The 14,251-nt window shown below is 35.5% G+C and overlaps 1 protein-coding gene and 1 pseudogene across 13 annotated transcripts in view; one reads left to right on the forward strand and one right to left on the reverse strand.

Moving 5' to 3' along the window:
* Nucleotides 1–14,251, forward strand: part of LOC148085274 (uncharacterized) — a 78,640-nt gene that overhangs the window by 25,278 nt on the left and 39,111 nt on the right. For 12 of the 13 annotated variants that reach the window (XM_087783426.1, XM_087783428.1, XM_087783431.1 and 9 more), the window contains 2 exons: nucleotides 2,025–2,198; nucleotides 5,145–5,318. In XM_087783426.1, coding sequence (XP_087639552.1) covers nucleotides 2,025–2,198; nucleotides 5,145–5,318 — 348 coding nt within the window. The remainder of the gene's footprint in view (nucleotides 1–2,024; nucleotides 2,199–5,144; nucleotides 5,319–14,251) is intronic. The other variant, XM_087783438.1, reaches the window with a different exon arrangement.
* Nucleotides 10,374–11,035, reverse strand: LOC148085275 (uncharacterized; annotated as a pseudogene).

Below are 14,251 nucleotides of genomic sequence, written 5' to 3' on the forward strand. Positions count from 1 at the left end.
TGAAGGACATGAAACACACAAACTTTGCTGAGTTCATCATTCTGCAGCTGTTGACCAATGAAATACTTGAAGACAGAAAGTCAACCACTGACTTATTCTGTAACATTTGCTATTGGTTCATCCTTCTTGGTCAGGGCCCTCTCATCCCTGATGCATTCAATTGATGTGAGACAGAGGATCAGTGATGAAAACATAGATTCTGAAAGACTCAGAGAAACACAACACAAATACATGTAAACATGTTTAAAGACTAAGAAGAGTTTTGATTCATGTTTTATGATCAGGAAAAAGGATGTCAGGTCAGCCTAGAAATTAACCCTCAACCTGTTGCCCACTGGTTCAGAAGACATTGGTAGAAACATGTGGCCTCATTAAATATACTGCGTATACACAAATGAATGTGTACAAAACATTTATTTATAGAAGATAAACTTGAAGTTAGCATGTGTGACCTTCACAGCAGCTCTGAGCCTGATTTCTACACAATCTTCATCTTAAATTCAAGTTTCTTGAATGAAACAAAACGACGAAGGTTACATTAATAAAAATGCAGCTTTATTTAACTTTACTGTTTCATACAAAAAAAAACTCTTGTCCTTTTTTCAGGAAATGTGTTCTATAAAAATAAATAATAAAAACAAAGGGGTTCAACTTCATAGTCCTCTTTGTCCGACTGCATGTATTTAATTGAAAATATTCATGTCAGGTATTACTTTAAGCTTCTTTTAAATCTAAATATGTTGATAAATGTACATTGAAGCCAATAAGTTTTATTTGTCATGTCTTTTACTGAGACTTCAATTCATTCAGCAACAGTCCAAACCAACAGAGTCAAAACAACCATCAACGGTGACTTAAAACATAAACAAAAATACAGCAGATCTTTGTTAACTTAATAAATATTTTGTACACGTCAGTATAAATGTCACTTCCTGTTGGAGCAGTTGAATCTATTTTCAGCTCATGAACTAAATATTGAAAAACATTTGGTTTGTTTATTATGCAAGTAGATCAGTGTCATCAGAGAATTGAAGGATTTAATTTAAATTTTCATTTTATTGAAATGTTGTATTTTTTTAATCATAGATTTATTTTGTGAATAATTTAATTCAATCATCTGAATATTAAAAGGTTGATTTGGTTTTCATTGAATAATGGACTCATTTTTTACACATAGATTTTAATATTCTAATTTATAATATTTAAAAAATAAATAATATTGATTCAATTATTTTTGTTACACAGACTGATACGTCTATTACAGGCAGAAACCACAGATTGATCTTGAGATGTAGTGAAAGACTTTTTAAACTCCAGACCTTAAAACGAAGTTGACACATTGTCAGGAAAATATCTAAATAGATGTTTTGATGTTGTCACATGATCGTCTATGTGTCACATGATTGTCTGAAAGTACGATCAAGTAGCTCGGTACTCTTTTGGTTTTGTCTGGTGACTCTGTTATACCAGCATTTATATTGTATTTTAAACACTTTGACATTTTCATAATGAATTTAAAAAGATAATTTTTAATTACAATAATAAACTATATTTGTGAAAAAACTTTTACTCATTTAAAATATTATTATTATTATTATTCAATGAAAATAAATTCAACCTTTAATATACAAGTTATTTAATTATTTAATATTCAATTATTCAAAAAAACTGATTCAACATTTGAAAGGTGGAAACCATTCAATATTGTGATGACACTGATATACTTCCATAGTTTCTCTTCATCTGGTCCATCAACATCAAATCAACCATAACATGAACACATTCAATCAAACACTTGTTGATGTTCAAAAGTCCAGCATGAATCAATGACGTGTCAATAGTTGGTATCAAAGGTTTGAAAGAAACTTTGACTGAACTATATTAGAGAGGAAGCAGACAACAAACCACAACTGAAGATCTTATCAATGTAAATAGTTGAGTTTGTCTTTAAATAAACTCTTTCAATTCTTGTCAAATAGAAAATTGAAAAAGTCACTTGTTGATAAAACTCGTTTCTTTTACAGGCTGAGCTACTGTCGACTGTCAGAGAGAAGTTGTTCACTTCTGTCCTCAGTCCTCAGCTCTCCATCCTCTAGTCTGACTCTACTGGACATGAGTCACAACAAGCTGAAGGATCCAGGAGTGGAGCTGCTGTCTGCTGGACTGAAGAGTCCACACTGTCACCTGGAGACTCTCAGGTCAGAACATCATCTTTTCTACATCATCAAAGCTCAAATGTAAAGTCAGAGGTGGAAACACGAGTCAAAGTCTGTCATCACTTTGTTCTTCAGTGAAGCAGCTCATAGATACATTTGTATGTTTGTGTAGCAGGTAAAGATGTTACGTAGTTTATAAAAATATCATCTTAATAAATCATTGTAATGATAAACAAACAAGCGTCAACTTTAAATGAAAATGAATAATAATCAAAAGAACATATTTCAAAGTTGATTGTGGTCAGAATGTGGGACTATCACAGCACTAACAACTGCTTCTGTCTCAATGTTTTCTTGGCTTGTTCCCTGAATGAACTTTTGTGTTTGTTCATCTTCAACTGAAGGACATGAAACACACACACTTTGCTGAGTTCATCATTCTGCAGCTGTTGACCAATGAAATACTTGAAGACAGAAAGTCAACCACTGACAAGCTTTTATTCTGTAACATTTGCTATTGGTTCATCCTTCTTGGTCAGGGCCCTCTCATCCCTGATGCATTCAATTGATGTGAGACAGAGGATCAGTGATGAAAACATAGATTCTGAAAGACTCAGAGAAACACAACACAAATACATGTAAACATGTTTAAAGACTAAGAAGAGTTTTGATTCATGTTTTATGATCAGGAAAAAGGATGTCAGGTCAGCCTGGAATTGAACCCTCAACCTGTTGCCCACTGGCTCAGAAGACATTAGTAGAAACATGTAGCCTCATTAATTATACTGCGTATACACAAATGAATGTGTACAAAACATTTATTTATGGAAAATAAACTTGAAGTTAGCATGTATGACCTTCACAGCAGCTCTGAGCCTGATTTCTACACAATCTTCATCTTAAATTCAAGTTTCTTGAATTAAACAAAACGACGAAGGTTACATCAATAAAAATGCAGCTTTATTTAACTTTACTGTTTCATACAAAAATCAACTCTTGTCCTTTTCTCAGGAAATGTGTTCTATAAAAATAAATAATAAAAACAAATTAGTCTTCATAGCCCTCTTTGTCCGACTGCATGTATTTAATTTAAAATATTCATTTCAGGTATTACTTAAAGCTTCTTTTAAATCTAAATATGTTGAAAAATGTACATTGAAGCCAATAAGTTTTGTTTGTCATGTCTTTCACTGAGACTTCAATTCATTCAGCAACAGTCCAAACCAACAGAGTCAAAACAACCATCAACGGTGACTTAAAACATAAACAGAAAAACAGCAGATCTTTGTTAACTTAATAAGTATTTTGTACACGTCAGTATTATTAAAGGAATCATAAATACATTTGTCTTGTGACAGAGAAAAGACTCAGAGTGGTGACTTTGACTAACTGAACCACATTAACAAGTCATTTCAAAGTCAATTGTGTTCAATAAATTACTGTTTTTACTTGAATTTACTGTTGCAACTGTGTGAATAAAATCATTATGAAGATAAATAATACAATTATAAATGACTCAGTTTCACTGACACATATAAAAAGTATAGTTTTGTAAAAGCATCAGTTAACAGTCAAATCATATATTGATGATCATTTTAAAGACGTGGTTAAAGTCATCATGTGTGGTGGATGTAAAGAGATCAATGAAAGTTGATGTCATTTGCTGTAAGATTAACTTCAAATGTGAAGAAGATATTTCTGTTTGATTATTGATTCTTTCAGGTAGTAGATCCAGAAATGAACATTTTATTTTGTAACATTTAGGAAATCCATGTGTGGTGAGTTGTTTGTTTTTGTACAGTGTAGGCTGCCCTCATCGTGTACTGACACTATTGTTAACTCGTCATCTTCATCAGCCGCTGGTTACGACTTCTTCACCCTCATTTAGAGGATTAGCGCCCCCACAAACAGGACACGAGAGATGAAGTATTGACGTGACAACCAAGTGTGTTGTAAGAAAATATCAATATCAAATAATTTTTTTAACCATAGAATTATGTTCTGAATCATTTATTTTAATAATTTGAATATATATTATAAATTGGATTTTAAACACTTTCACGTTTTAAAATTAAATTTTAATGGCTACTTGTTAAAAATATTGAATCTCGAGTTGTTTAATTGATTGATTGATGTCAGGCTCCTCCTTACATCACTGATCTGATCCAGCCTTACACCCCAGCTCGGGCTCTGAGGTCTGTGGATCCGAATCTACTTATGGTTCCACGCACACGGCTCAGGACCAGAGGAGAGAAATCATTTCAGGCTGTTGCTCCTAAGCTTTGGAACAATCTTCCTCTGTCTTTGCGCTTGATGGATCTACTGACTCCTTTAAGAAACACCTTAAGACGTTTCTATTTGTTCAGGCTTTTCCTTGAATTTCTCGAACTCCTGTGTTGTTCTCAGTATTATCTTGATCTTTAAAGTATGTACTTTTTTGAGTATTGTTTTGATTGTCTAAGCGCTTTGTGACCCTGGTCTCGAAAAGCGCTATATAAATAAATATTTCTTACTTAATTACTTAATTTATTATTCCATACCAGCATTTATAATAGATTTTGAACACTTTGACATTTTCATAATGAATTTAAAAGGATACTTGTTAATTACAATAATAAACTGTATTTTTGAAAAAAGTTGTACTCATTTAAAAACATAATTATTACTATTCAATAAAAATAAATGTAACCTTCAATATACACATTATTTAATTATTTAATATTAAATTATTCAAAAAATAAATTCAACATTTGAAAGGTTGACACCATTCAATATTGTGATGACACTGATATACTTCCATAGTTTCTCTTCATCTGGTCCATCAACATCAAATCAACCATAACATGAACACATTCGATCAAAAACAAACCACAACTGAAGATCTTATCAATGTAAATAGTTGAGTTTGTCTTTAAATAAACTCTTTCAATTCTTGTCAAATAGAAAATTGAAAAAGTCACCTGTTGATGAAACTCGTCTCTTTCACAGGCTGAGCTACTGTCGACTGTCAGAGAGAAGTTGTTCACTTCTGTCCTCAGTCCTCAGCTCTCCGTCCTCTAGTCTGACTCTACTGGACCTGAGTGACAACAAGCTGCAGGATCCAGGAGTGGAGCTGCTGTCTGCTGGACTGAAGAGTCCACACTGTCACCTGGAGACTCTCAGGTCAGAACATCATCTCCTCTTGGTTCTGATAAGTTTCTAAAAGTGTTTCTCCTTTATTTCAGTCTGTCAATGTGTCAGATCTCAGAGAGAGGTTGTTCTTCTCTGGCCTCAGCTCTGACATTGAACCCATCCCACCTGAGAGAACTGGACCTGAGCGGGAATCATCCAGGAGGACCAGGACTGGAGCTGCTGTCTGCTGGACTGAAGAGTCCAGACTGGAGACTGGAGACTCTCAGGTATGAACAGAGCAGCAGAACTCACTGACTGAACTCCAAAGATCTTCAGACTGAACATTTGATGATCAGACTCTTCATCTGAACTGAGCACATGAATCCAAACTCTGAGTTCCTCCATGTTCTCCTGCTGGACACCAGTGGAAGCATGAAGGAGACAGTTGAGACTGAGCAGCCTGTTTATAGATCCATCTTTGTTGTCATCAACAGTCTTGACTGAGTCGTCCACTGAGAATGAAACAATATTCATGAAACATCTGAATCAAATGAATCTGATCTTCTGACTCTTTCTTCCTCCAGGCTGGACAACTGTAGACCACATAGGTTAGACCTTCAGCCATGAATGGTAAGTTTGATTCCATGGATTGACTTCAAAGCTCAATCAAAGCTCATCTGCTGACACAGCAGTTGAAGGTCTTTGTGGATATGGACTTGATGAAGAAGATTCCAGAACAAACGTGCAGATGTTAAAGACTCACAGTTACAGTATCAAGTGAAGCTCTGATTCCAAATCTTCAAGTCCTTCAGCTCAAAACTCTTCAGGAGCTTCAACATCAACATAGTTTCAGTTTGACTGTCAGTGGAGAACAAAGAAATATTTCTGTCAAATATTTGAAATCAGACGTGAGTTTGATCATCAACTCACAATGTTGAGTCACTTTAAACATCATTTCACACATGAATCACTTCATATTGAATCATGTGTTCACTTGAACATCTTCATCACAACTAGACTAGACTCATGTTAGCTACATGCTAGTTTAGCTGCTGACTTCATCTTCAAATCTGATATCCAAGATGATTCTGGGATGTTTCAGTCACATGGTTCTTCTCTCAAGTTCTCAGAAGAATTTTGACAGAACATTGACTCGTCTCAGTTTGGATCAGTATATGATCGTCAAGACAACGTCTGTTCTTCCACCATCATCACCTCATGTCTCTTCTTCTCTCAGTCTTCACTCTCACTGGACTCACACACAGCAGCGCCTCCTACTGTCCAACAACAACAGGAACTTGATGGAGGATCAGGATTATCTGGATCATCCTGACAGGTTTGAAAAGCTGCGACTGGAGGTGGAGAGAAAGTGAGACTATCAGAGTGACTCCCTGAAGAAACACTTATAATATATGTGATATTATATGAAAATATGTTATTAAGTAAAACGTTTCCTAACATACCTGCTGGATTTCTTTCACGTTTGTTTGTTACTTTTATGATCGTTCTCTAGTTAAACCTCTTTAACACTGAAAGTAAGTGGTTGAATGGTTATTTTTTCAAACTGAACTTCTCAACAGTAGCTAAACACGATCGTGACAGATTGGCTCACATGTCGCCTAGAAATGATGTCATCAGAGGAACAGAGCGAGAGAAGCATGAATTAAAAAAGATCAACAAATTCAATCGTCTAGTCAAACAGCTTCAAAACATACAGTTCTTTGCACAAGCTCCTCAAAATCACACTATAATATATTTTATAAATTGGTCATTATTGTTATAATCGACAAGTGAATCTACACTTTGACAAATGTATCGTGAGACAATCTTGAGAGTTTTTCTTCCTTCATTAACTGCAAATGAAAGTGTGTTGTTAAAGTAACAGTTGATTGTATTCAACATTATTTACTCAATCATGTAATAGTAGGTAAAATAAAACTATTAAAACAGTTCTGGAATCATGTGATGTTTTAAGTCTTTTGTTGTCTTTTTATGTCACACTTATGAAGTAATAATTCACGCACAATTCAAACTCATGTTCTACTCGCCCTCATGTCGACTAAGGGTTGGGATTATTTTGAGAGTGATCTGTTCTTTTTAGAGTTATAGACAAAAATGTTTGTTCATTTTAATGTAGCGACTGGAGCTCAGTTGTCTTCGTCTTCATCTTCGTCCAAAAAGACACTTAAAAACATCCAAATACCTCCATACTGCTCGACTGTAACGTCTCAGGACGTGACAAGTGACTCTCAGAAGAAACAGAGGGAAATAACTTGAAGGGAATTACAGATCAACCAAGAAGATGAATGTGAAGATGTTCAATCTCTCCAAATATACAACTAATGGTTCATATGTTTGCTGCTCATGTTGTTATATATTTTTAATGGTTGTTTTCTGAAGTCTGCTCCATGACAACAGTTTCCACATTGAACTGATCCTGATGCAAAGAAAGTTGTGGATTCCTGCAGTAAAGCCATGAAATCACTTTTTAGATCCTGAGTTTAAAAGTAAAGCATGGAAATACATAATTTAGATGTTAAAGTTCATTGTAAAATTACGATGTTTTTAGTAGTATTGGTTTATAAAAGGGCCACAATAATGTTGTTTTACTTGTCTTGTCCACTAGAGGATAGTCACGCTTTTGCTAGGAAGCAGTGAATCAAAGATAAACTTTTGAGACCAAAGAAGGAAAATCTCTCCACAAAACTAATAAACATCATGTATTTAAACAAAGTAATTGTACTTTTGCTAACCTGAACTCTAGAATTCAAGTGTGATATAATACATACTTTGATGTTCCCTGATCTTGTTTTCAAATAAATCCACTGGTTTGGTCACTTTATTTTTGTTCATCTTCTGTCCAAAATAATTCACACACACACCTACACATGCACGCACACACTCTCTATATGTCATCCCAGCAGTGGCCTCTTGATGGTGCTAGTGTAGCTATTTCATTGTGACTATAGTCCACCTTTAGTAACGTGATTATAATGAGGTTTAATCTGAATAACACCCCATTAAATGATTATTAATAGGAAATAAAGAAGTAAATGACTTTGATGATAACTAGCTTCTCTCTATAGACTACTTATTAGTTGACAAGAGTAGTAATGTATAAGGAAGTAATATTTATAAAACAGTTTCTTTTGAAGCAAAAAAAGATTAAAAACGTGCTTAAAATAACAATATACTTCTACGTATTAATGGCATCCTGGGGGGCAATGGATCAGCGTTCACGTCACATCCTCTGTCAGTACCCAGGCCCGCCAAGGGAAAATAAGGATTCTTCCAGCAGAATAAATTCTAAGAGACAAAGCCCGAGAGCCAAGTTAAGGAATCCTAGTCACGAAAGCAAACAGCCCCAAGATCACCTTGCAGTAGGACCTGCTGCCCATTGAATACTACGAATAAATGTTGAAGGCTTTTCTGCAGCCAAACAAAGTCCTCGCTTTCCAATGATGGATTGATGTCAAAGAGGAAGACGCTACACCATCAATGGCTTTGACCTCCTGTGCCTCACTCCACATGCCAAATATGGACTTGCCTCCTAGGTGCAGTCTGACAGACAACAATCAATTTGAAAGATAACATATTTATCTTTAGCTTCCATATTGTTCATGTGTACAAGCCACCTCGTGCCAACTAGGACCTGCAGGTCTTACCTATCCTACCCACCCTGCCATCTACGTATGTGGGGGGCAGCCACCCCCCTGACTGGAGATACCCACTAGTGGATAGTGTTGAGGCACTTTCAGACTGGGCATCTAGAAAGAACCTTTTTCTGACACACGACCCCAAACAAAGAGGATCTTTCCACTCAGCCAAGTGAGAAATGCATCAGTAAAGCTGGTGTCGTCCAAGTTCTTGTGGCCGGGCCTTCACACAGAAGTTAAGGAGTGAGGAGCCACGTGTGTGGCATGTCAAAATTTAAAAAAGAGGTTTAATGGCATGATTAACTACCTGAGAAAATTCTTAACTTATCTCTCAGAAAACAAACACTGAGACAAATGACTGAAAAGAAAAGTGAATATTGAAGTATGATGACTGGCAACATGTTTATTCATCAAATTCATTCAGCAAATGTTTCTGGTACCAATGATTGACTGATGTTGTTTGTAACTCCAGACAGTAGGGGGCGTTAACTCCTTGAGAAGAATGCGTGGATAGAAAAGACCCTCAGACAACATTGTTCTGAACATTCTCATGATCTTCAGTGACTGTCGGCCGATAAGAAGCTGGATGTTGTGTTTTGGAGAAGCAGCTGAAACTGTGAGATGATGCAGAGTTATCCTACCAGAACGACAACTACACGCTGCTGTTCAACTGCAAATCTTGTTGGTACCAGTCGTGGACAAGCAGGACAAGAAGTCCACCTGAGTCCCTGTGTAGTGTGTGTGCGGCTGATGTGAGCTGGTGTTTCTTGTGAGTGTGGAGCGACTCGTGAAGGTTTGCGAGCATGTCAGCATTTCAGTCACATTAGTTTCACAAACTAAGTTTAAATCTATTTTAGACTGACAGCTCAGAGATCCACTTGAGTGAGTCTTTGATAGCCTCCTCTCTTCCACGTCACCACTGCACTCGCCCAGGTATGTGTTTCTTTATTCAAACCAACCTCGCAAGTTGATTTGATCATTGTTTTAACTAGTGATTGTTTTAATGTATTGTTCATCTCACGTCAAGGCCTGAGTGCGGTACGGCGTCAGGTGGTCGCTTCACCTCGTCACCTTATAAACCGATGCTGTTTTGTCTCCGTGTGAAGTGATATTCAACTGTCTGTCCAATTCTCACTCTGTTGAATTCAGTCAATTATCCTGACATTAGACTGTTCACAAGGGGAAGTTCTGGGATTATTTTCAATTCATTGTTTGCATGTTTTTGAGTTTGTTTTGCATCTTTATTTTCTCCACCTTTTGTGGACTTATTTGTTTGGTTGCTTTATATTTAATTGTAATCTGTCCTTATTTAGTTTAAAGAACTGAGTGAGAAACGAGTTTGGATTCATGTCTGTGTTCTTATCAAAGTGGTCCCAGTGTAGGGGTGAGACCGGAATGTCCTTGACTAGCTCCGTCCAGATGTTCACAAAGAATTAATTGAATCTGTTTGTTATGATTTCTGGGTTCTCTTGCTGCATGTTGTACTTAAAGTAGGGGGTAACTCAGTTTTGTTGTCAGTAACATAATTTAAAATATCACATAATTTTTTAGTATGATTCATGTTTTCTGCTAATAAATTGCTGTAGTATTGTTTCTTGCGTTAATTTAAGATACTGTTTAGTTTGTTTCTGTACCTTTTATATCTAATTTCTGACTGGATCGTTCTCGATTTTATGATCTGTCTGTACAGAGTATTTTTTTCCTGCAGGCATTTATCAATGTTTTTGTAAGCCATGGTTTCACCTCCTTTTTCTGATGTGTCTGTTTTTCACAGGAGTGTTTGTCATAGTGTTTAAAAGTTTGCAAAAAAGAATCATATGCATCATTCACATCTGTTTCATTGTAAACATTGTTCCAGTTCTGCCTCAGTAGTTCATTATTCAGTGAATTCAACCCTCCTTCAGTCCTGACCCGAATGTATGTGTTTTTGTTCTGAGCCTGTCTCACAGTGCATTTCCAGTCATAGATAGCAAAGATTGGTAGGTGGTCACTTATATCATTTATAAGGAAACCTCCTGCTATGTCATTAACATCAGTAAAAATAGGATCAATTAAAGTAGCACTCTGTATCGTGACCCTGCTAGGGCGTGTGATGATAGGTTGTAAGCCCATTGTAAATCACCACAGAAAAAAATTCCCCCAAACTCCCACCTGTTCTTCGCTCTTCTGCATGAAGTCAAAACATACTGATCATTTGAACTCTCTGCTAACTTCAACATGTATTTAAACTAAACACATGACAAACATTAACATCCACAGACATACAAAGTTTGAAATAAACAACTCATGACACACACAACCTCCTCATGGACACCTGAATAGATTCATAACTGACCTTCTCATACCTTCTGATCATCCTCATCCTGTTAGGTGGTGTTGAGAAGTTCTCCAGAGAGGGAGAAATATGAAGCCACTGTCCACTGCAGATATCAAATGATCTCCTTGTTAGAAGGTCCCAACAGAATGAACAATAAACGATATGATGTGAAGCTTCACACTTGACGAGCAGACTTACAAATGTACCTATGGACAGACAGGAGAAATAGAATTGGACCTTTTATGAATTCATGACAATAAGCAAATCTAGCTGCACAAAAAATGTAAGATGTCAACTTGTAATTAGTGATGTGTTGATGAAGCTTCATGAAACAGTTTTATTTCCTGAGTCCACTAGATGTCACTCTTTGCTCTATAATCTATTGCTTTGAAAAGCTATTCTATTGAAATCACATCATTATAAGCTGATGGCTACTGTCCTCTAAAAAATAAGACACTGTTTCACGAAGCTTCATTGACACACTAACTAATCAGACTTTAATTAATGCTAAAAGAAGGACATATTGCGAATATATGAAACCTGAAAACTATCAGATGGCCTGAAATTTGTCTAAACATCAGGGAAGTTCTAAAGATCAAGATAGATAGATACTATCATTACTGTCCATTGACGGTTAGCACTAATAATTGAATCTGTCTCCCGTAGTTTTCATTTTCATTTTGTGAAACTCATAAGTTATGTCATATATAGAGCAATCACACTAACCAATGTATTTATATCAGTAAAATCTCTCCAAATTTACCAGGATAGTAGTCAAGGTCTTCATGAATCATAATCCAGTGGAATACTTCACTAACCTTTTAAGAGTTTAATTCTATGATATTTAATATAAATGTGTAGTTATTGACAAATTATATAATATATAATAATATTACTTTCAAATTTACCTCAAAAACAGAGTTTTGATACATTTTCCGCTATATCCGTATTGACACAATTGTTTTTGGTTAAAATAAAAATATTCAAAAATAATAAATTAAATAAATGTTACAATCATTTACTCCACAGAAAGTAGAACAGGATTGTATCAGGATGAATAAAAACAACATAAAACATTATTACTGTTTCTTTATTGCAATTTTCAAGTGGTCTCATGGATCAGGTAGCTTTCAGCGTCATTACCGTTATCTTAGCAATAGACGCGCAAGGTTTTTCTAGTGTGCGCTGAATTGACGGTCGTTAGTGGACTGCGGGCTCACGTGATGGCAGTAGCCGACCGTGAGGATGATAAACTCACTGTAACACTCCTTCAAACAAAAGGTGCTCATTCCGCAGTGGTGAAGTTTTTTGGTTTCAAAGAAGGCGATTCAAACCAAAACGACGTAACTTACAAACAGTGTTAAGCTTCAGTATCAGCACCACAAGGTAACACCACGAACTTATACAAACACCTGAAACGTCACCATGAAGTGAAATATGACGAAGCTGTAAAAGCGACAAAAACGACTGGAGAAAATCCTCCCCGGTCAACCAGCCAGACGTCAATAACAGGAACCTTATACGGTGCATCTCTATACCCCTCAAGCTGGCTGCATAAAAATATCCATGTTCTAGGTTTTTGTGAATGTTCTGCCATGTTCAACGATCATGTTGTCATGGGAAATGTTGTGTTTTGTTATCAATTGTGGATAACATTTTGAGAAACATCTACCTCTCTCATCACCTTTACACATGTTACACATAAATATTGTTCAGAAAGGATTACTGTTAAAAGTATGCAAAGGTTGCGTCGATAAGAAAAAAATAATCATTGTTTTTTTTGTTCAATAAATATTCACATTGGGAAGAAAATTGTGATTGAAGAATCGTGCAGACCTAATATGAGAGTGTTTTCCATGTCGATTAGATCATCATAGTTTGATTGTTCAGTGGCTTGAATGTGTCTCCACAGATGTTCAGCAGCTGCTGGTGAATAAAGAAGAAGATTTTAAGCAGGAGTGCAGCTCTGAAGAAATATATAAAGCACAAGAAGGAAAAGCAGACACTCAGTCCTCCCTCACTGTCGTGATGAAGAGTGAATATGATAAAATAATGAGTTTAAATCAATAAAAGGAACCAGAATCTGATGGAGACAACTGTGGAGAACCAGAACCAACCAGCTCCTTGGATGCACCTCTACACTCTGACCACCAGAGATCGCTGTGTTCTGAATCTGACACTGTTAACGATGACTTGAGAGAAACCAATAACACTCGGTCAAGTTCACCCTCTGTGGAGAATCAAAAAGTTCATGTCAGTGAGAAGAAACATGATGATAACAAATCACTGATCTGCTCTGGATGTGGAATGAAATGTTCTTCAAAGACTGGACTGACTCGACACATGAAATCCATAAAATAACCCAAAATATCAATTATACAGAGCAGAAGAAAACACACAAAACTAAAAAACTAAATTATTTCACATTTCAGTCATTTTACGTTGTACTCCTTTGGTATTTTACCCTTCAATGTTTTTACCCTTTCATTTATTTTATTTTTTTAAATGTATTTTTTTATTTTTTCACCAGTGTTCTACAAAATTTCAGTTTATCACTAAGTCCATTTCATAATTCTACTCACAGAAATGAAACATGTATATTTAACATTAGTTCTCACTTCACATATTTCAAAGACACACAAACTTCTTAAATTGTCATTTTTCTCTTAATTAAAAAAAAAAGAAAGTTGAATACAGGTGGGAAGACTTTTATACTTAACTTGAAATAATATTTCTTATGGTTTTTTTATACGTACAATGTCCACATATTTTAAAATGCCAGACTTTATTAGTAATTTATTAGTGGTTTCACTAATAGGAAGTTTTGTTAATTATTCTATAAATTATTTTCTGGAGTTTAATCATAGGGTTTATGTATGTCCTGCACGTATTTCCCCCAAAACTCAACACAATATAGTATAATATGCAAAGACAATTATTGTTTTACAAATCCCCTACTTTGTAGATAATACAAATAGATTTAATTTATTTTTAAAATACTCTATATGTGG

The sequence above is a fragment of the Callionymus lyra genome, chromosome 2 (genome assembly GCF_982586985.1).
Source record: "Callionymus lyra chromosome 2, fCalLyr1.hap1.1, whole genome shotgun sequence".
In the NCBI taxonomy this organism is placed as follows: domain Eukaryota; kingdom Metazoa; phylum Chordata; class Actinopteri; order Syngnathiformes; family Callionymidae; genus Callionymus; species Callionymus lyra.